This window comes from Scomber scombrus, chromosome 14 (genome assembly GCF_963691925.1).
Source record: "Scomber scombrus chromosome 14, fScoSco1.1, whole genome shotgun sequence".
Classification (NCBI taxonomy): domain Eukaryota; kingdom Metazoa; phylum Chordata; class Actinopteri; order Scombriformes; family Scombridae; genus Scomber; species Scomber scombrus.
Window position 1 is genome coordinate 22,598,831 of NC_084983.1, and position 22,551 is coordinate 22,621,381.

Genomic DNA, 22,551 nt, shown 5'->3' on the forward strand with positions numbered 1-22,551 from the left:
TGATTTGGTTAGGGTTAGGTCTGGTTAGGTTTAGGCACAAAAACACACTTAGTTAGGGTTATAGAAAGATCATATTTTGGGTTAAAATGATAACTCTCGCGAGAGCTTTCGCAACTCTAGGGTAACCTTGTAGACACGACCAGCTGCCAAGATGCTCTGTAACTCTTTATCTATGCTCTTTACACCTTTACTTTGTCTGAAAAAAGAAGTGATTTAACTTGAAATGCTAAAAAAAGATAAAATGTATCTTTATTTGTTGGGGGGGGGGGGGTAGCAACGTAAGGGTGAAAGTGATCAAATACATGAAATATAATACTATAGGCACAGTAAACAATCTCTGTGTAAATAAATCTACAATATATAACTGTGCAATATGCAGAAATTCCTGAGATTATATACATGTGTGCAATGTTCCTGGGATTAACATAGTAAGGATAGCATTAGTCTTTTTAGTTGGAGTGGGAGGCATTTAAACTCTTTACCTATGCTCTTTACACCTTTACTTTGTCCGAGAAAACGTGATTTGACCTGAGATGTTAACTATTACCCAATCAGATAAATTAAGCTTTCCTACAGTCACACCATGAATATTTAGGCTACCATATTAAATCTGACTCTTTGAGCAGGGGTGTCACAACAAATTTCATACATCTTGTAAAAATATTTATTTTCTCTGGCCCCCCAATACACTCACACCTTTGATTAACCCTATCCCTGTATTGTTTATTTTGTACAGTAGAAAACGAAGATAAATAAAAATTGTTCTGGCACAATTTCCCTTACTTCCAAGGTGCACAAGAAGGGAAAAAGGTATGAAGAAAGTCAAAGCCCCAGCAACACTTGTAGTATAGAAGAACTTTATTATAGACCAACGTGTTTCAGCTTCTATATTACAAGTGTTGTTGTTTGACTTTAATTATCTCATTATAAAAATCCATTGAAATCAATTATCTGTTAAAAACAAACAAAAAAAGTGTTGGCAGTAGCATCTTCTCATCTTTAGTTTTTGTCATTATGATGAGCAGTTTATGTTATGCAGTTATGCATTCATTTTAATTTATTGTCAAGGATAATAAATATGATAATATATTGTTCACCACTATCTTAGTTTAGCACATTATCATTTGTTAATTAGCACTAAACACAAACTGCAACCCAGCTGAAACTGATTTGAAGCATCATTATTAGTATTTAACAAATTATTGCACAAGTTGAACTTTTGACCTGGTGATGGTGCTAAGGTCATGGGATCAACAAATTGATTACAATTCCACACGAGAGGTCATACCAACTTTTGTACCAAGTTTCATGTTTTTGGCTAAAAAGTATGTGCGTGTGTATTTATGTGTGTCCACTGATATTTGTCTTTCTTGGTTAAAGTAATATCCAATTCTGTAAGGACCAAGTGTTTGGCTGTCAGCTTGAGAGTGGTGAAGTTTATGAAAAAAGTCAAAATGGATCATTTTTAGGCATCAACAACAAAACACCTTAGTAATTATTGTTGCTTATGAGTTAAAGCTAAAATTCATGAAGTTTTACATTTAATGCCACAGCAAAGATGATACAACAACAACACACATAAATGAACATGTCTGTAAATGTGCCAGTGTCAGAAATCTGGCTCATTTTCAATTGTGGTGCTTTTGCGAAATGCTCTGAAACCAATTTAATGTATTAATTTATTGGTACTTAAGTGATGATGATTTTCTTTGTCAGTACAGCAGATGTAACTTGACAAACCTGATAAACATTTTTCCACATTGGATGGTAAATATATGCAAGCTGCTTTCTTCACACTCCACCACACACATGACACTATTGTGGACGTTAACTTGAATATAACAAATACATTATGTATGTTATGTATTTGTTATATTAAATGTATTTAAGGAGGTAAATAAGATATAGCTAATGTGGTCAGAGGTCTGATCACCTTCAAGTGTAAAGTATATTTGTTTGTTTGTATTATAAGTGTCACTTGTCACTTTGTCAAAAGTGTCACTTGTGTCACCAATGGTGCTTAACCTGACAAACACTCACACTCATGATTCACATACACACCTGTAGAGCAGTGCTCAGCACAGTGCTGCACAAGAGCATCAATACACAGAGAACAAAGATGAAGACATTAGTTGTTGCTCCCTTTTATTCTCGGAAATGTTGTCAATATCTGCAGGTTTGGATGTTTCAGTGACCCTCCACAGTTTTGGATGTATGGTTGAGACATATCTGCTTCAGCATGCGCTTTCCTAGATAACAGATGTTGATTTCTGTTCATCTTTGAGGTCTTTCATCCTTGACGACATCACTGCAGCTTAGATCCTAAATCAGAGGGCAGCGATGGATAGCTTTTAATCAGATTACTGTGACTGAGTTCTATCTCATTTCTATGAACATTTGCAGTTTGAGCTGTCAGACTGTCTTTGAATGAGGTCTCTCTAATAGGGTCAGGCCATCAGAAAGGCTTCTTCTTCCTCTTCTTAGAAGTTACAGGTAACAATTACAAGATGCATTACTGTCACCTATTTATCTGTGGACCAGTTACTTGCTGTTTAATTAATAAAATAAATGAATCTTTTTTTCTTTTCTTTTTTTAAAGAAACAGATTCTGTTATCAGCCCAATTTTTCCTCAGTAATCAAATAAACTGCTTAACTCCCCAAACCAAGATTAGTCATTCCTTCAAATCAATTATTTCTGTGTTGACTCTTTAGTGTGTCTCTTTCTGCATCTGACTATACTTGGCGCTGACATATCACACATTCAAATGACTCCTCTGGTTAATGATGGTCACAAGATAGAGATGTTACTAATAACATTAAAAATGGCCCTCTTTGCTATTCAAGTGTCCCAATATAAGCCATGGCACTGCATGCACAATAGCAGGGGCATGAAACTGAAGCAGCTGAACAGAAGCAGCCATCAGTCATTTTATTACTTACACCTGTGATTTCCCTACTGTAGCATGTTCAAATGCCTTCAGTGAAAATGGCCAATTATCAATAAATCCAATGAAAAGAACAGACCATAAGGGAATCTTACTAACAGCTGTTGTTTAATTGCAGCACAGATACAGTCTGTGCCATTGAGCTCTTTTGTTGACCAAAAACTGTTAAAAACAAAGAGCCATGCTGTTGCATTCAGGGGGACATAGTCCACCATGAAAGCAAAATTCAGATAAAAGATGTCTCACACTCCACTGATAGCTCCCAGAAAATTTAATTTAACGGAACAATATTTTCAATATAACAGAGATCTTCATCTGGCATTTTCCAAAAAGAAAAAGTGCCACCACCCCAAATGAAGAGCAGAAGATGTTGTGTGGCACTGCAAACGGATGTTGAAGAAGCAGATCTGTAGGCAGATGTCTGTGCAAAACAGATGGCATTTATTAACAAAAAATGAATGAAATGGAGGCAAAAATGAAATGTAGGAAATCCAATAAAACTAACTTAAGCTGGAGGGGTGAAAGGAGGAAACAAATCAAAAGCTACAAACGGGAAAACACACACACACACACTGATGTGTGCACCAACCTCAACAAAATGTAATTTACTGCAGATTAGTTTTACTCACTCAAAACTCAGTCACTCACTGCTTAGAGGACCTAATGATGCAAAACTGTTTCACAGCTCATAGTGAAAAGGTAGAGTTGAAATATACAATGATACCAGCTATCTCTTGAGGTCCCACACATTCAGTAAATCAATTAACAATAGAAATAGAGGTCAAGTAAAGGTGAAGTACATATCTCTTACTAAATCACTAAATTCTTTTTTTTTAAAGGAGAAAATGTGTAAAATTCAATTTCTTGTGTTATTGTACAACTCTTGAAACACACAACACCCAAATTATTAAATGAATCATGGATCATGATTTATTTAAATCCAAAGACTGTCAGGCTTTATACCCCTCAGTGTGCCTGTGAAGTGAACAGTAGTGTATGTGACAGATGTGTGCCAAAACCCAAGAGTACACTGACTGATGCAGTGGAGGAAGTTTCACACCAGAGGTCAGACCTGAGCTGAGCAGTAAAACTGTGTTTTCTGCAAGAGGAAGTGACCTGCTGTGAATGAAATATCCGTCTCTGTATAGCCAGCCTTGTTGCCATACAGACAAATATGCAGCCATTTATATCTAATCAGATCTGAGAAATCATGTTCCATGAAATGCTACATAAAATAAAAATCAAACCAAAGGCAGATATTCTGGAGTTGAAGTTTACATGGGAAATATAACCAATTATATGTAACTTTGCCAAGTAGAAATGTTTGTAATCATAACAGGTTTAACATGCCATTTCCTCAGCTTTACTGACTATGTAAAAGCCCCATTTATGATGTATAGTGAAATTTTCTGAGTATGTTTTTTTGTATGTTGAAATAATTATTGCTATCAAGTCAATATCAAAATATTAATTTTTACATTATGGGCCGATAAAAGAGTTGCATTGTACAACAATGCTGACTTCTCCTATTGTTGTCTATAGAAACATAAAACTCAACAATAACAAAATATAGAGCTGTGCTAGTTAGCAGCATATAAATTGATTAAAAAATGATTTAAAAATCACTATACATATACAGTAAACTTAAAAACAAAAAACAAGTAGTTCATTACATGATAGACCACAAACATACAGACCAGTCATTTGTAAATCTTATGGCAAATCATGTTCAGTCACATTTGACATGTGTGTGATAAATTGAATAACTTCTCCTCACTCACAGTGAGCTGTCAGGGTTTTGTATCTCCCCTCTGGCACCCCCTACTGGAAGAGCTGAGATGGGACTCGAGGGTCAAGACCCCTGAAAACATAGAAAATCATGTGCAAATAAAACACTATCTGTTCAGAAATACTTTGTCTCAGAGAGACTCTAGTGGTAACAGAAACAAGGGGTTTAACTTTCATGTGAACTACTTTAACTTGTGTTTCAAGTGTGAAATAGAGCATAACAACCATCTTACAACACAAATAATGACCTTTCACCTCTTTTGTTCACCAGCAAGTTGTACAAAGTGAAATTTAGTGAGTGTGATGTAACACAGTCTGTCTTTCATAATATAAAATGACCATCCAAAGGTGCCTTCAAATGTAACACGTGTCATAAAATGTGCCATAAATGGACAATAAAGACGTTAGTACATATTCCCCAATAAATCTCTATGTGGATAAGAGAAGGTCCTGAGTGAAATGACGAGTACTTTAATAATCTCTCTACATTTATTAAAGAAAGTCTGATCCACACTTCAGTTTAGCCCTCGGCGGGTGTTAAAAGTCATATTAATTTTACATAATGGCTATGGTGGACTGACCCTGTACAGTAATAATGACTGATAGTGGAGCCACACGTTGCAGCAGTAGACAGGTCTGCAGGTTATCTGGGACAGGCTGAGAGGTCAAGGAGATGGCAGACAACAGGCCGTGTGTGTGTGTGTGTGTGTATGTGTGTGTGTGTGTGTGTGTGTGTGTGTGTGTGTGTGTGTGTGTGTGTGTGTGTGTGTGTGTGTGTGTGTGTGTGTGTCTGTGTGTGTGCACCTTGTATAGTCTCACAGTCATCAATATTCTGATTGTGTAAAGCAGCAGTGGTCGTAAATAAGTAAGTTGATGTTTAAACATTTCTCACGTTAAAAACTGCTCCTGAGACTGAGTAAAACCTCAGAGGCCAACAAATATCAGACATTTAACACGTGTAGAAAAAAACATGACGTTAGGAGAAAGCTAATAATATGAAACCAGATAAAAGATGCTCTTTCTAGCTGACTGTCAAGCTCAAACCAGACACACTAGTGTATTGTAAGCAGTTAGTTAACTCCTCAAATCCCAGTTTTCACCTTTAATTTCCCTTTATGTAGCTTTAAGGTGGTTAAAAACCTTCTTTTTCTACACTGTCTGATTGTATCATATGTGCACATGTTTTTTTTATGGCTACATTATTCCATCACATTAAGAAATTGGTACCTTGTACATATAATGATCTGGGTGTTACTGCAAAATAAGCTATACACATTTCCCCAAAAGTCAGCCTGAAATATTTGGTTTCTTTGAGGTCTCTAAATTTAAAATAAAATAAAATAAGAGGGAGGTTAACCTGATGTATAACTTATTGACATGGCAACCTTATAAATAAATGAAAACAAGATTATAAACACTCACATTTTTTTAACTTTGTTGCATTATCCAGGTAACTTTATTCTGCTTCTGTCATGTAAAAAATAATCAGAGTAAGAATCAGATTTATTTGCCAAGTAGTAAGTAGAAGGAATTCAATGTGGTCCGGATGTCAACAGGAACTGTTCTGTGTTGCACTTGGAGACCAGAGATGCACTTTATCACAACTGCCCCTCAACAATTATGAGGAACAAATCTATTCTGGCCAAACAGGCAAAAGTTGAGTTTTCAAACATTTAAAAAAAGTCCCTTCTGGTTTATGATTTCAGCAGCATGCACTTTTCAAACAGCACATTACAATCATGGTGTAGAGGCCGGTTTAGATCAAACAAATTTATATTCATTTGGGATTTACACCAGCCTTGTATTTATATTGTCATCTATTTGAGGAAAACTATGAAAAACTAAAAAAAAGTCAAAACTTCCATTTGCCTCACACTGCTCTATGGGTTGTTCTTCTGAGAATAAATGTTTTACATCTGATTGTAGTTGATACAAAGTAGACTGCAGGCTATTGTTTTCTTTTCCGTCTTGTTAGTAAGTTATATTTTCCCCCTCCCCGGTAAACATGCGGTTGAATACCAGCGCAGTCACCATCCCCCATGCTGAGTTTCAACCTTCACCTGAATTCATGTGGCCGATTGCACGAAAAATAACACATCCTCAGATCTAAAGGTTCATGTCTAGATGGTAACTCTAGAGTTGAGAAAGATCTCGCGAGAGCTATCTTTTTTTTTTTTAAACTGAAAACATGATCTTACCCTAATCCTAACCAAATATGTGTTGTGCCTAAAGTTAACCAGACTTTAACCACAGCGTTGCCACATCATACAAGATAATTATTTTGTACAATGAAGAAACAATGCCAACAAATCTCGCGAGAGTGTTGCAAATCTAGGGTTACCGTCAGCTGACCTAGGACGAACCAATCAGAAGTCGCACACCGTTGTAAATAAACGCATGTGAAAAAGCTGCAGCAGTGACAGAGAGACACAGAGCTGAGACATGACGGCAAAGACGAAGCACAGCGGTAAGTTCATTATTCATTTCACCTGTTAACATATCGATAAGTCCAGCTGTCTGTATCACCCGAAGACAACATTATGAATTTTAGCAGCTGAGCAGTTTGAAGGCAGCACACAGTCCATGATTGTAGATCTACTATTGTCGTATAGTATGAATTATCTATAATATTCCTATGAGTTTTAGGCTTATATTGTATCTATTGTAGGCAATCTGTCTCTCGTATAATTGATTTTTATTTGATTTTTGTCCTGGTACATTCAATTAATGTAGAACAATAAATAATGAGTTAACACAAAAACATTAAAAACAATAGTAGTAAAAAATATAGAGAAATAATAATTGTACAAGAGTAATATTGGTGTTGATTGATAATATACCTGAATTTGATATTGGCACAGATTTAAAGTGAAATGTGTATATATATGTATTGCATAATGAAGTAGTAGTATGTACCTGAAATACTAATATATGATACAAAAGCTATTTAATAATAATATATAATAATAAAATGTAAAACTGAAATCACAGTGTCAAAGTCTTATTTAACCTAATCAGTACACTAATCAGTGGTAGTTTGTCTAAAATAACATAATTTCTGTCAATTACACATCTAGCCAATAATGTTTAAGCATGAACTGTGATATTCCTATAAAGATGTTGCACTGTAGCTCCAAAAATTAGTTGATTAATTCATGATTTGATGGACAAAAAACGGTTTATCTGCAATTTAGTCAATCAAATAATCATTAAAGCAATATTTAAAGCCAACATTCACTGGTTGCATCTTAAAAATGATTTTTTTTTTTTAAATTAATTGTTGCTCACACAAAACAGGACAGCCTGGGCTCTGGGAACTTGTGATGGATTTTTTTCTTTTTCTTTTTTTTTTTTGCAATTTTGCTACCAATCAATCAGTTAATGGAGAAAATAATCTGTAGCTTCATTCAAAATCATCATCATCAGTAACATTCTATATACAGTACACATTAATGCATCATTAATAATAATACAAGTGTGTAATATAATGGTAGTATTCACACTAACACTTGTAAGAGTACTTTAACTTTTCATGCTTTAAATGTATTTTAGTAATAATACTTATATACAGAAATATTTTGTAGTATTTATTTTTTACAGCGTGGTGTTGATGCTTAACTTTAGTAAGAGATCTTATACTTTATCTTTATACTTAAATACTTTTTCCAGCACTGCCATTCAAACATCTCTGCTGTCTGTATTTCTTGTTTTGCCAGCTTCAGTCTGAGTACATTTTTGTTACTTTCTTCCCTTAAACTTTCTATTTTTTGCTGAGTTACAAACATAGAGTGGATGTAGGGCAAGTTATTATCCCCAAGAATTTAACTGAAAAAGTGCACACTGTAAGGATGTATTATAATAGGATTATTTATAATCCCCCAGCTGTAAATTTTGCTGCTGGCTACACGGCACTCTGATGATTAATGTACCACGGAAAGATAAAAAGCAGTTAAACAGAATACATTCATTGTACTACATTTTACATAGTTTTATTAATTCACATTTTTGTTGTAAAGTAGCCTCACTTAGCCAGTGGAGGTGTGGTGTGGGACCAGATTGGAGTCAGCAAGTCTTAGTCATATACTGAATTACATGTAAATGTATTACTGATGAATAAATTGGCATATATTTCAAAAACATTGAAAGTGTTTTACAACTTGTTTGTGTGATTGACATAAACTCACTCTAAATGATGAAATTTAAGATCGATTTCCTTAAACTTAAACTTCATTATGAAATGAAAATAAAATACTTTTTTAAAAACATTGTTTTGCAAGACAGTTTCATTTTAAATAATCTTTAATCTTTGGCTGTCAGTCATTTTGGGACAGGAGAGATAACATTTACTCTCCAAATTCTCAATTTAAGTATACATTTTGAGGATTTAAAAAAACCTTTCTTAAAGTTCTTGTGCTGAAGTTATGTTTTTAATAATTAGCTGACGTGGTTATCCTCTCCAGTCACACTGCCCCTCTCCTCCCCCCTCTTGGAGTTCAATGACCAGATAAAAGAGCTGCTCACTAAAACCAAAGTCACCCCACCCTGCTCTAATTTTCTCTCCCCTGAACCCCCCTCAGCATCCACCGCCACCTGTTTTGACACAATCATTGCAGTTACAATACCCACCGCCTCTTCACCATCCACAACAGAATCAGACTCACCCTCTGTCTCCACAGCCTAATTAAAGCACAGCATGTCCAGCTGGTTGGGTTCAAAATGCAGCGAGCTCCAACTGATATCTGAATAAATAAAAATGGTGAATCTGCTAAAAAAACAGGAAGAGTCCAACCTGTTCTGCAAACTTATCAAATTTAGAATCCATTCCTCATTAGCTGCATTCAAAAGATTTAGCAGATAAAGCTTTGAACACACTAAATCTATCACAAGCACAATCTTGATTTGATGTATTTAATTGAAACATGGTGAGACCAAGAAAACATTGCAGCTGTTCTTATCGAGTCAACCCCTCCCAACTTAGGTTGTATAAGAGTGTAAGACATGAGGTGGAGTTTTGTGTAATGAATCCCTCCAATGAAAGCATCATTAAAGCAGCTAACTTATGGACATTTCTTTTGAATATGTGGCTCTTCAGCTGAATTCCTCCTCTTGAGCTATGTTCCTTAATATAGACAGGCCACCTATATACTGTGCAACCTTTTTGATGACTCTAATGAGCAGCTTTCTGACTTTGACTGTGTAGTTACTGTCAGTGATTTTAACATCCATGTTGACAACCCCACCGAGGGACTTAAAAATTGTGTTGTACCCTTGATGATTATGGAGTGACTCATTTTATATGTCTTATTCTATTAAAGCCTGTTTGTGTTTTCTATTCTCTCAGTTCTTTAATGACTGTTTTAATCTTGAAGCTTTTCCTGTTTTATGTAAAGCGCCCTGAATTGCCTTGTTGCTCAAATGTGCTTTTAAAAAAACTTGCCTTGCCTTACCCCATCAAATACATAATGCGGTTATGAAGCTGCTCTAATTCTACCTGGAAAAATAAAAGCACATTGTTTACAGTGTATTTTGTTATTGTGTTTACAGACACGATGGGAGCTGCCGGAGCAGGAAGCAGCAGCAGACAAGTAAGGACATGACACCTTTACAACAACATGCTATGCTATTACCATAATACAATAGTGCAGGTGGGTGATCAAACGCAGGCGGCTCAGCAGCAGCAGCAACGCAACAGTATAAGTCACAGTAAACACAGGCTCAACATTTAGATGATCTGATATGTAACTTCTTTTTCTGGTTTTATCAGTTGCATTACTGATCTTCCTACTATTGGTGGAAGATTACCTAGAAAAATTGAAAAATAATATTTTTATAGTCCATTAACTTTGTACCCAAGTGTTTTTATTTTATTAGAACACAGATTTTAACCTTTCTATGTTGCCCACTGACAATATGATTCAAATTCCTTCCTCACCACTACCAGCACCTTTTTTATTGTACCATATTTATCCATATTGAAGAAAGCTTCAGGTGTGTAAAATCTGCAAAAACAACTGCCTCCCAATGCTTTAAGGAGCTTCACATCCTTCAGATTCCATCAACTACGTCATTCAACTGAGTGATTCAGTGTCTGAAAATCCTTTTGAATTGCTGTGTCAGAAGCTCTTAAATTCTCCCAGGAAACCTGAAAGTCTTGTATGTGTCTTACAATGGGTAATCATAACCTGCTGTATGTAATCTGTCAAGTGAGACTGTCCTTTAAATGATCCTTTAAAAATCTCAATCTCGTATCTGTCCTGCAGTGTCTGATTTCTCAGGTTCTGCATCTCAGATTTTATCTATATTGACTTTCTGTAAAGCACATTGTAGCACATACAGTATCATTTCTGTTTAAAACAGTTTCTAGATAAAGTTGACTTGACTCTTCTTGAAACCAAAACAGTTTTCTCCTAATTGCTTTGTTGTTGCTATAACACGTGGAGACCTGTCCCCTGGTCCTAAAGACAGGCTTGACTTGAAAAGTTAATTTTTTTGCCCCTGGGCAAAAATACAGAACCCTGCATGGAATATAAAGTGAATGGGTAAAAATGATTGTGCACATGATTGTGAAAAATTAGGAGTGTTTTGATCTTTGACAGTGAGGTGATTGTTATGTTCAGATATGGGGAAAAAGTAGAATAAGTGAATACCGGACACTGGGAAGTATTTACAATTAATTGGTGTTCTTATGGACATTTTTGCAGACCCGACTTCTTAGAAATGACATAGGTAAATAAAATGTCCTCCTCCATGTATAAATATCTACATCTGTGTATTTGCATCTGTAAGATGTGTTGTGGCTCTAATAAAAGAGAACAGATAGCTGAGCACTGAGTCCAGCACAACATTGTTCCCACGGTTGCCATGGCTGAGCTGGGGTAAAAGCCTGGGTAAAAGCTGGCCTTTTAGAAGGTCTGGTGAATGTGACATCAATCCCCGGGCCTAATTCCCGCTGAGTGAACTGATCCACTGTTAGGAGAAGCAGAACAGGTGGACTCAAATGAAGGAGACAGCAGGCCATAGGAACTGAAGAATCAGTATTTATTTACTCAACTCGGGAACAGAACTCAGGAGTGCAGGCAAAGCAAAACTGAACAAAGGATCCATCAACACTAAACTTAAAACCTGAAGGCTGTTGCACAAAAGCTAGATAGTGGATTAAGGTGAAATTTTCCAATTGTCTTGGATTTCTTAATTCTGCTTTTGTGTAATAGCCCTCACGACTTAAATACAAATTAAATTGATGACGGGATGAGGTGCAGGTGGATCATGAGAACAAAAAAGGAGTTGATAGGCCAGGGGAAAGGGCAGGGCTATCGAGCCTGATGCAGGGCAGGTGTGAAGGGAGTAGCAGGCTGGTTACGCAGGACGGAAAACACAAAGCAAACAGAAAACCAAAAACACAATCTTGTTATATATCCAATAAGCCCATCTAGGAATATAAGATAAGATAAGATATTCCTTTATTAGTCCCACAATGGGGAAATTTACACATGAATACACTTAAATGCACAAATACACTATAACCTGCAAAGTCTTTTCTTACGATTTCATGATGACACTGATCTAACACAGCATTTGTGAATGCAAATTATTCAAATCTACAGAAACAAATGTTAACATGTTGAGGATGAGTTAAAGAAAGAGAGACAATCATATGTCACATGACAGATTTAGAGGCTTGTTTTTGTTGCTCTCCTGCTGCGTCATTTATTTTGTCATTCAGTCACACCCTCTCCATCATAGTGCATTATATTTGCAATCCCATAGTGCTAGATGCCTCACCCTTATGAAAACATAAGCCATCCAAAGTATTGTAATACAGTGCTTTAGAAATGCTATAAAGACAATTTCACTGGTTTAGCAACCAGTGACGTAAGGTTTGATGATGAAATTAAAGTTTAAGTGTTGTTGTAGAGACCTTTCTAACACCATAAGATGTTTCTGTGGTAAAAAGCTGATGTAACTCAACCTCATGTGACTGCACAGTATCATAACAAAGAGACATTCATATACAATTGTTGCTTTTTCTCTGTCCTGTAGGGCCCAGAAGGACTGTGGGACTCCGTGAAGAAAGCTGTGTTTGTCATCGGATCTGGAATCTTATTCTTGGCTGCATTTGGCAACTCGCTGACATGGTAGGATCCCTTTACAAGTTATTACCATAAAACAAACCAAGAAAGCTTGTCCTCAGATGAACCCTGAGGAGTGGTAGTGGCACAGATTGTTAGATTAGAAAGGGCAAGACATGCAGAACAAAGAATGGAGCAGAAAAGAAGAGAACTGGATGGGAGGGGTCAGGCGGGACAGAGTGGCACTGGGCCAAATAGGACTAGACAAGATAATTACACGATTGTGTATTTGAAAGTACACAATAGTGTGTTATATAAAATGTTGCTAGGTGGTTTCTAGGGTGTTCTGGGTGTTTTGTTTGGTAGAGTGTGGCAAGGTATTTGGTAAGGCTAGGTGATTCCTGAAGTCTTACAGGACAGCTGCCCAGGCATTATTAGGTGGTTGCTAGGTGGTTAGTAGGACAGCTCTGAGCTCTTGCAAATTTATCAGACATCAGGTGTCAAAACCCAAGAGTCTGTGAGAACGGGCACTAAAACCGGGTCAGAGACAGCCATGCAGCTAGATATAAAGGGTACGTCTTTGAGATTAACCCGCTCTAACTCTTCATAGTGGAGGAACGTGTCACGCGGTGCAGAGGTGTGGTTCATTTATTTCGTTTTTAGAGAACAATGGAGGTCAACGGCACAGAGGAACACAATATATCAGGCTTTGGGTACACACAAAGTGGGATGAGTTAAATGTTGGTTTGGCTCTGCATATAAGATTTGTTGACAATAAGAAGAGTATAACACATTTCCCACCATATCTTCAGCTCTTTACACCAAATTACAAATGTGTCTTGTGCCTGGAGTCCTTTATGTTTTTTTTTTTTTATGTGTGTTTTAACCATGTAAGAAAACAATCTTGTGAGCTTGACACTAATTCTTCTTTCAGGCATTTTCAGAAGTGCTGGGGAGCTTCAGGAGATTTCTGGCAGAATTTGTGGACCAAGCTGTACTTGAAGTTCGAGGGTCATGAATCAGCTTTGTTCTACTGTGGTAAGAAAAAACTAAAAAAAAAGGGTCAAAAATCGATCTGTTGACGAACATGTTGCAACTAAATATTTAGTTATTGCCGCTTCCTAACAGAGTCAGTCTTTGTCGGTCAAAGATCAAACACAACACATCTGTTACTTACATTACAAAAACTTGCTTTGCATCAATACATTCTTTGTATCATCGTGAATATCGATCTTTTTTTTTTTGTTAGAATCTGGGTTATCACAGTCAGAGGAGAGGTTCATGCTAGATCTATAAAATTTTAATGATGTAGTTTGAAATTAGATTATATACATGATTTCATCTCCCCTCAGAGCTTAGCTTAGAGAATCATGTGTGTACACAAAAGGGTATTTACCCTGATTTGGTACCAGCCACAAATGTAGCACATGTTCAAACTCTGCATAGTCATGATCTCTGGTGTCGACTTATTCACTTTTATAATTCAGCCATCGTGTTGTTATCGTGTCATGTATTCTACAATCGGATATTATCTGTGTAGGACATTATGTGCAAGCCTAATATGATGTGTGGAAGTGTAAACAGGTAACGTGTTTCAATTTATGTATGACAAACCAATAAAGCACAGAGCAAGTGCAATAAAAATCGGGTTCAGTCCTGTTTGTACTGATAATTCTGCCTCCATAATAATGTGAATTACCCTTTATTACATTACATACAGTACAAATATAAAATATACAGACTTTGATATGATATGATTAAGAACAGATTAAAAATAAGAAGCTCACACACAGGCTTTTCTTAAAAAATATCAAAAAGTTTGAAGCCATATTTTAGAGCATAGTGTTGGTTTTTGGCTTAGGCCTCTCAAAAAGCTACAGTATTTGTCTTTTCGGCCTTTGCTGAAATCCTTAGGGTCAGGTCAGCAGCTGTCATGTTGTCCCGCTCTGACAGTGGGCTTGTTTTTTCTCAACAGGGACCATGATACTCCCAACTATTGCGTTCTGGGGGACGAATGCTCTGCTGCTATTGGTGGACACCAGTGGTAAACCCTCTTTCATCACTCGCTACCGCATCCAAGTGGAAAAGAATAACCCGGTAGGCTCCAGTCTTACACTGTTAATGTTGTTATCAGCTGTTTTGTCTGTATCCTGTTTTGATTGAATCTGTGAGTGTTTGCTCCAGTTTCACCTCACAAGGATTTTAGGTTTCAGTTATTTATTTATTTATTTTTACATATCTACCCGTATTGATATACAAATGATTTTTTTGCAACCTGCAGCCATTCTATTACTTATACCAGCATTGATATTACTACCACTGGTGCCTCTGCTACCCACACTGTGTCTAGCTGCTGTAGCTGAACGTTACTTTATGACCCAGTTTAACCTCAGACTGCGGCTGTAATGTGCAGCTGGCTCTGAGTAATCGGAATAAAACTAATTTTATGACATTTCATGTAGTGAAGGCTAATAAACCCATCTAAACTTTGTTTCCTCAACATTATATTGGCTTGATAGAATTTATCTGCTTTCTTAATGAGCCTGAATGAATGGAACAAATTAATAATTAAATAAATTAAAAATTAAAAATATTGGAATACGCTTAAAGTTTGTTAGACTTTTGGTTGACGAAGACACTTTTGGTTAATAAATCTTTTTAATGGTCTTTTAATAGAAAACAAGCTGTCAGACATTATTTTAAAATACAGTAATAGTCACATCACTGGAATCACAATAATTATTTGCGCCAAAGTGACAAGATAATAAATAAAAAAATAAATGTTTAAAATAACAAATTACAACTATATACATTACATAACACTTGTCTGTTTTTATTAATTAGAAATAAATAAAAACAAATTCATGTATTTTATGTATTACTTATTCATTTATTTGTGTATATATTTATTAATTTATTTCCACATTTTATTAACTTTTCCTATTTCTGTGTTTAGTTATTTGTTTATATATTTATTTCCCATCTCACTTTTAGGCCCACTAAATAAACATTAACATATATACTTCTGTCTTTTAATCATAAAAGACTTAAATAACCTTTTAATACAAGCTTTTAGAAATCCTCCAGCATCGCTGTGTTCACCAGCTGGACAATAGCAGTGTGACAGATTTTTAAATCTCGTGATTATGAGATGACCGACAGTAAAGTTTAATGAGTGCATCGCCCTCAGTGTTGCTGATCTGACGTGTCCACATCAATCTGACCAAAGTCTTCTCACCGTGTTTGATTAACGGATGTTGTTGGAAGCTGCACAGATAAAGACAGACATTACTGATAACCAAGGCAGGAGGTTATGCTCAAACCAGTCAATGGTCAAACAAAATAACTTTTATATTTAGCTTTTCTGTGAATTTACTCTGTGATGTAGAGTGTAATCCCCTCAAAAATCTCTTCATCCAGCGTTGTCTGTTTTAAATGAGATCATCACCTTTATAGACTGACATATCATTTCTGTTTGATCTGATGTCAGGAATAAAATTTACATTATCTAAAATAATCTCATCTAATCTGTGACAATCTACTGGGTCATCAAGTGTTTGATGTTGGATTTCTATAGTCTGTCCCTCTGAGAAGAGATAACGTAGCTGACTGAGAATGACTGTCTAATCCTGAGTCTTATCAGTTAGAAACAAAGCCAAGGCAGGCTGATAACACAATTGGTATAAAACCAACCACCGGAAAGTGTATCCCATGCGCTGATGGCTTTTTCAAGTCTAGTTATGTCTGAAAAGAAGAACAAACACCTAAATGACTAATGTTTGAACACACTCATGTTCATCTTTTCCTAATTCAACTAAGGGTTTTTACATTGATTAATGTAATTTTAAGTATTTTACAGGCAGCTGCTGGTTACTGATTATTTAAATATGAGCAAAGTAAAAAAAAAAAAGAAACAATCAGAGACATAAAACTTGCTTGTAACATCTCACAATAAACATTACAACATTTATTTGTCATGTTAAAGTTATTGTATGGTGATGCAGCTGAGAGCAGAGCATTACACTCATCATACATACTGTAGATGCGACACACACTCATACTGTATGTGTTCAAGACATATTCTTATGTCACATGTTTGTGTGAGCACATGTATGTGTACATATGTGAACTTTTGCACTGTTGCAACATAATATACTTTTGTAATTACAGGCGTTTATCAGATTAGAAACACAACAACTGATTATGCCTTCAACACATTTTGACATCACAATAGGAGAAGCTCTGGTGTAAATAATAAATCAGAGAGCTGAAGTTCATTCAGCTGCTTCAGTTTCAGGTTCCTGGTGTTGTGCATGTTGGCTCACTGTCACACTGTCATAGTTTACTGGGACAGTTAAATAGATCAGAGCTATTGTATGTTTTATATTTAATAACACCTGTGCTTTTACTACTATGACAAGTCAAATTGTCAGCTTTGAAAAGGTTGTTACATTTGTTCTTGGTAAATGTTAGGGAATTTTCATTTTTCATCATTTACGTCAATCATTGGCATGCACTGGGTCAAACTAGGCTCTGCGGTCATCGCAAGGCCACACCACATCTTGGTTTAGAGACTGTCTCCCCTTGAGATAGTGGTAAGCAGGGAGTCTGCTCCTATTTAGGGAAAACAGGAGGCATTCTGATAGTGTTGCTATAGCAGCTGAGGTCAGATATGTGTTTGCCTGTTTCCCTGAACGGGGTAGAAGAAACTGTAGTCAAAGGTTTGATAGTGTTGGATGGAGGACAAAGGTCCTGAGAGGCGTCTAAGCACTGTTTTGTCTGTCGACCAGTAGACTAAATTCTGTATGTTGTAGATGTGTTGTGTTTAAAGTCTATCCCTGGAGGACAGACACTTCAGAATTGAAGGGAGCATCAGAACATAACATGTACTGATTATTCATTCACTTCTCCTTGATCAAGTAAATAAACCTTTTCAACACAAGACATCCTGGACTCCTGTGTACTCTCTCCACTGACATATGGGCTGCATAATTAAAAATCTCTTACAGTAGACATGTAAAAATACAAAACAGAACTGTACTGTACTGTAACTGTGTAAAAGTTCGTCTGTGTACACTTTAGACACATACATGTGCTCACACAAACATACAACGGTCATGACACGTCCATGTGTTTATGGCCAGGGTCCAAAGTTTAGTGGATAAAAAGTCAAGTCGACTTATATTTACACACAAACTTGAGCTGTTTTTAATCTGATATAAAAAAGTGTCTGTCTGCTTGTTTGCATTTGAGTGAAGATGATGATGTAAACATGTAAACCCAAGATAAACTTAACTATTCTAGTTATGAGTAGGTTAAAATTTGTCACATGCCATGACTTTTCATAACACCGTAGCTTCCCATTCCTCTACTTAACCCATCACACCAACTCCCTGTTGTCTCATTAAGCAGCCAGATCGTTCTTGTGTCTCTCAAGTCTGAATTCATGCCCCCAAATGAAGATGCGTGTCATGTAAAATAAGTATTGCCACAGAAATGCTGTTTGCATATTTCTGTTATTATATCCACATTTGACATTTTCTTTGTTGTTCAAAACCTCCCTCCATCTAGGTGGATCCTGTTAAGCTGCGCCAGGCGCTGAAGTGTGTCCTCTTCAACTGGTTATGCATCTCTGGGCCCATGGTGGTGATAGCTTACCACCTGATGAGCTGGAAAGGAAAGCCCTGTGGCCCTGAGCTGCCCACCTTCCACTGGGCCCTGACTGAGCTGGCTGTCTTTGCCGTCGTGGAGGAACTTATGTTTTACTATTCTCACAGGTAGGGACAGGATCGAGAGGGAGGAATGAGGTTTATGTGCATTATCAGGATTCTGAAACTGAACCTTACACCTCTGATTTTCCTACTTTAACATGTCAGTATGTCTTTAGTGATGGACGTCAGTCAACTCAAGCATTCAGACAGCTCCAGATGTTAATTGACTAACAAGAAGTGTATCTTAGACACTCACTGAGTATTTTGTGTACCGCTAAGCTACAGTTGACAGGTGATGCTGATTGTAGGAGGCCAAAGATAGTGTTTACTTACTTCAATGTGTCAAATTTTTAATAGCAATTTGTAGCCACAGTAGCAGTGCAGCTTCAAGGCAATGTTGGTCCATCAGTCCACCACTTAGGCCCAGGTGGGAATATTTCAACTATTAGATGGATTAGCATGAAATTTGGTTCAGAGATTTGTGTTTCACAGAAGATGAATCCTATTGAATTTGGGAAACCTCTGACTTTAGTGAGGTTGACATTATTGATTTTGTACAACATGTCTTGACAACTATTGGATTGTCATGAAGTTTGAGTCACAAACCTTAGCATGCTGACATGGTAAACATCCTCTCATTGTGAACAGTGAACATCTTTCTCATTGTGGCGTTAGATAATTTGGAGTTGATTAATGGACATCAGAGCTTAACCATGCATCAGTGGATAACTGAATGTTGACTGTGTGTATTTTGATCTTCATCCTCTTCTCTCTCAGGCTGTTTCACCATCCCAGCCTCTACAAGTATTTCCACAAACAGCACCATGAGTGGACTGCTCCCATTGGAATCGTCGCCATCTACGCCCATCCTCTGGAGCATGTGGTGAATGAACCCTCCTTCTTTTCATTTCATTTTAGTTGTCAGATTTTAGTCAGTAGTTTTGCTGTGCCAGAAAAACACTAGCCTTTAAACTAATACATGCTGTAAGGTGAGGATACACTAAATGATTTAAAGAGGAATTAGATCCCTGGTTTGGATACTGGAGGCTAGTCATAGACCACAGGTTGTGAAGGTTGGCAACAACACCTCTAGTGCCACCACACTCATTGTGTTCGTATACATCTTGAATCAGTAGTTTTTCTTCAGTGGTTTGCCTATATGTTTCAATTTTCGCTTTTCTAAATTCGTTGGATTTTAAAATCTTCCTTGGATAATATAAAAACCTAAGTGTTCTTCTTCTTTGCTGTTAGCTCTCCAACACGCTGCCAGTAGTAATTGGGCCTGTGCTCCTGGGCTCCCATGTGAGCACCGCCTCCATGTGGTACTGCCTGGCTCTAATCAGCACCACCGTCTCCCACTGCGGATACCACCTCCCCTTCCTGCCCTCACCCGAGTTCCACGACTACCACCACCTCAAGTAAGTCTGCCTGTCCACTCTGTGTCCCAAAAGTACTAATAACTAATAATAATTCGTTTTTTTGTATTGATCTTTTGAACTCCATTACTGGACACAATGTTCTGAGTTGTGCTTGTCTCAAAAGGGCATTGTTTAAACTCTTGCTAAAATCCTGGCGAAAATTAATTTAAATTAATCTCCTTGCTTAAAAATGGGATAAGGTTGATGACATTATTTCTTTTTGTTATTATCAACAATTACCATGAAATGACCAAAACCAAGACTTTGTCTGTCCTCCACGTGTTCTGATCTGTGGCACTCAGCCTTAAGCATAAAAAAAAAAGCCAAAATCATTCTCCAAATAAGCCGGATATGGTAGTTTTTAGCAGATGTTACTTGACAGGACTAAAAAGTGTATTTGTTGGGAACTATTTTAACCGCGGATTAATACACATTTGGTGCTCTTTGAGTATTAACAGCAGCAGGATGATGCTTGTAGGATTTCCTCAAAATAAACTACACTGTCTGTGTTGATCATCATGAAGGAAGATGTCGTTGGTGTTGCTCATTTAAAGATCCCACATTTTGAAAATGTGTTTTTTTATTTTTTGTAAAATAAAAGCTGATAAAGTATGCAGTCGCTATTCCTCCAGCTCTCCACAACAACATGTCCTCCCAGCTTTACAAGCCAGTTAGAATTTGATTTGAAGAAAGGATCTGCAACTTGCACTTCCTTTTTAATAGTTTTTGAGCAACAGGTGAGGAATAAATTATATCAGGATACACAGACAGTATTTATGCCTTATTGGTTTTGGTCTTTTTATTGGATTTGTTGACAATAAAGAAAATGACCACCTTATCTTTTAAAAGTATTTTTTGATGAATCCAACATGGGAAAATGGACAAAAATAAAATAGGGATCCAATGTGAGGGTTTCTTCATTTCATTTTTGTTTGTAGATCATTGTTAACTTTTACAGTTGTACTCACATGTTCCTCCTGGTTCCAGGTTCAACCAGTGTTATGGGGTATTGGGCGTGCTGGACAGGCTCCACAGTACCGACACCAAATTCAGGCAGACCAAACAGTATGAACGCCACTCCCTGCTCACCAACTTCACCCCGCTGAACGAGAGCATCCCCGACACACCCAAGAAGGGCCAGTGACGACTTTGCGACCTCTGACATTTATTTTCAGGCCAATCAGTCTTTAGTGATTGTTTGATTCTGATTGTTTTAATCCAGAAAACCTGTTGCTCATTTTTAGACTCTGGTCACTTTTTATTTTTCTCTTTTTTTCCACGCAGAAAGGATTTTGTTGCACTTCATCAGACGTGCAGTTTTACGCAGTTTGGCGTCCAAGTTCACTGTCAGCGTGCAGTCGACTGCCACTTTGGTTATTTTTAACCTGATTTCATCTCATGTGACCTTGTCAAGCTGTTATTTTATTTGTTGGAACGGGTAACATATTTAAGCATGAATGTGGCCACAGTGACAATTATACCTGTGGTTTATTATCTTTGTTCCAAACCATCATGGAAAAGTTTGTCATTGGTGCATACATCCTAATTTGATGACTTTATTCAAAATTAGAGGCTAATGGAGTCATTTTACAAGTCACGAGTACTCAGAAGTATTTAATTTACTGGACAGTTTCCTGCTGTAGTAGATTTAAGAACTTGAACTATGATAAGCTTGACTGCAATGCAATGATTAGTCAATTAAGGTTGACTATAATGCAATGATTAGTCAAATTGACTAGTCAATCAACAGAAAATTAATCACTATGTCGATAATCAACTAATTTTCTTTTATTTAAAGCAACAATACTAAAGATTTGCTGGTGCAGGATATTGAATGTGAGGATTTTAAGATTTTCTGTGTCATATATATATTAAACTGAATCTCTTTGTATTTTGGACTGTTCAGATCAGACATAACATTTCATAAACCAAACTTTAAATGTTGAAAAATAATTGGTTTAATTAATCTGATAGTGAAAATGTAGAAGACTGAACACTGTCATAACCTCCAATGTTCAGCCCAGTTACCTTCAGTTAATGTTTTTCTCACCTTTCGAAACACAAGCAGCTGCCTTTTTTTACTCATATTTCCACTCATATTTAAACACATCTGTTCTTATTCCGTCTCCATCTGATTAAACCAAAATGTGGGAGGAAACAGAGATTTCACTAACTTGTTTAAAATGTTAGGACAATGACCACTTAACACTTTTCTTTCTTTACATGAATACTAGAGTAAACACTATTCTAAACACATGAATGATGTAGTGTTATGTATTAATTATTGGATACATTTTTGTATTATATGTAGAGTTTAATAACAGCACTTCCAGTTCACCAGTCCAGACTCTTCTGCTGCGTTCACTTGTGGCTCAGACAGAAGAGAATCTGTCTTCTACACCAAAAAGAGAGAACACACACATGCACTTTTCCTTCTGTCGCACTCGGAGAACAGGAACATACTGTTGAATGTGTGTATGTATTACAGAAGGCCTCAGTGGTGTTTGTATAAGAAATGACTGTTGAATTAAAAACAGCTTATACTTTGATACTGTGTTCAAGTTTTAGCTGGACTGTTTAATATTGAAAAAGATATGCACTTCATTTCTTTCTTGCTGT

The 22,551-nt window shown here is 36.6% G+C and overlaps 1 protein-coding gene across 1 annotated transcript; it reads left to right on the forward strand.

Moving 5' to 3' along the window:
- The first annotated feature begins 7,149 nt into the window (after nt 1-7,149).
- On the forward strand, nt 7,150-22,481 carry faxdc2 (fatty acid hydroxylase domain containing 2). The gene is made up of 9 exons (XM_062433849.1): nt 7,150-7,201; nt 10,279-10,319; nt 12,775-12,869; nt 13,738-13,841; nt 14,779-14,900; nt 18,375-18,580; nt 19,292-19,397; nt 19,766-19,932; nt 20,920-22,481. The coding sequence occupies exons 1-9, from the start codon at nt 7,177-7,179 to the stop codon at nt 21,074-21,076; spliced, it is 1,023 nt and encodes a 340-aa protein (XP_062289833.1). The 5' UTR covers nt 7,150-7,176; the 3' UTR covers nt 21,077-22,481.
- The last annotated feature ends 70 nt before the right edge of the window (nt 22,482-22,551 follow it).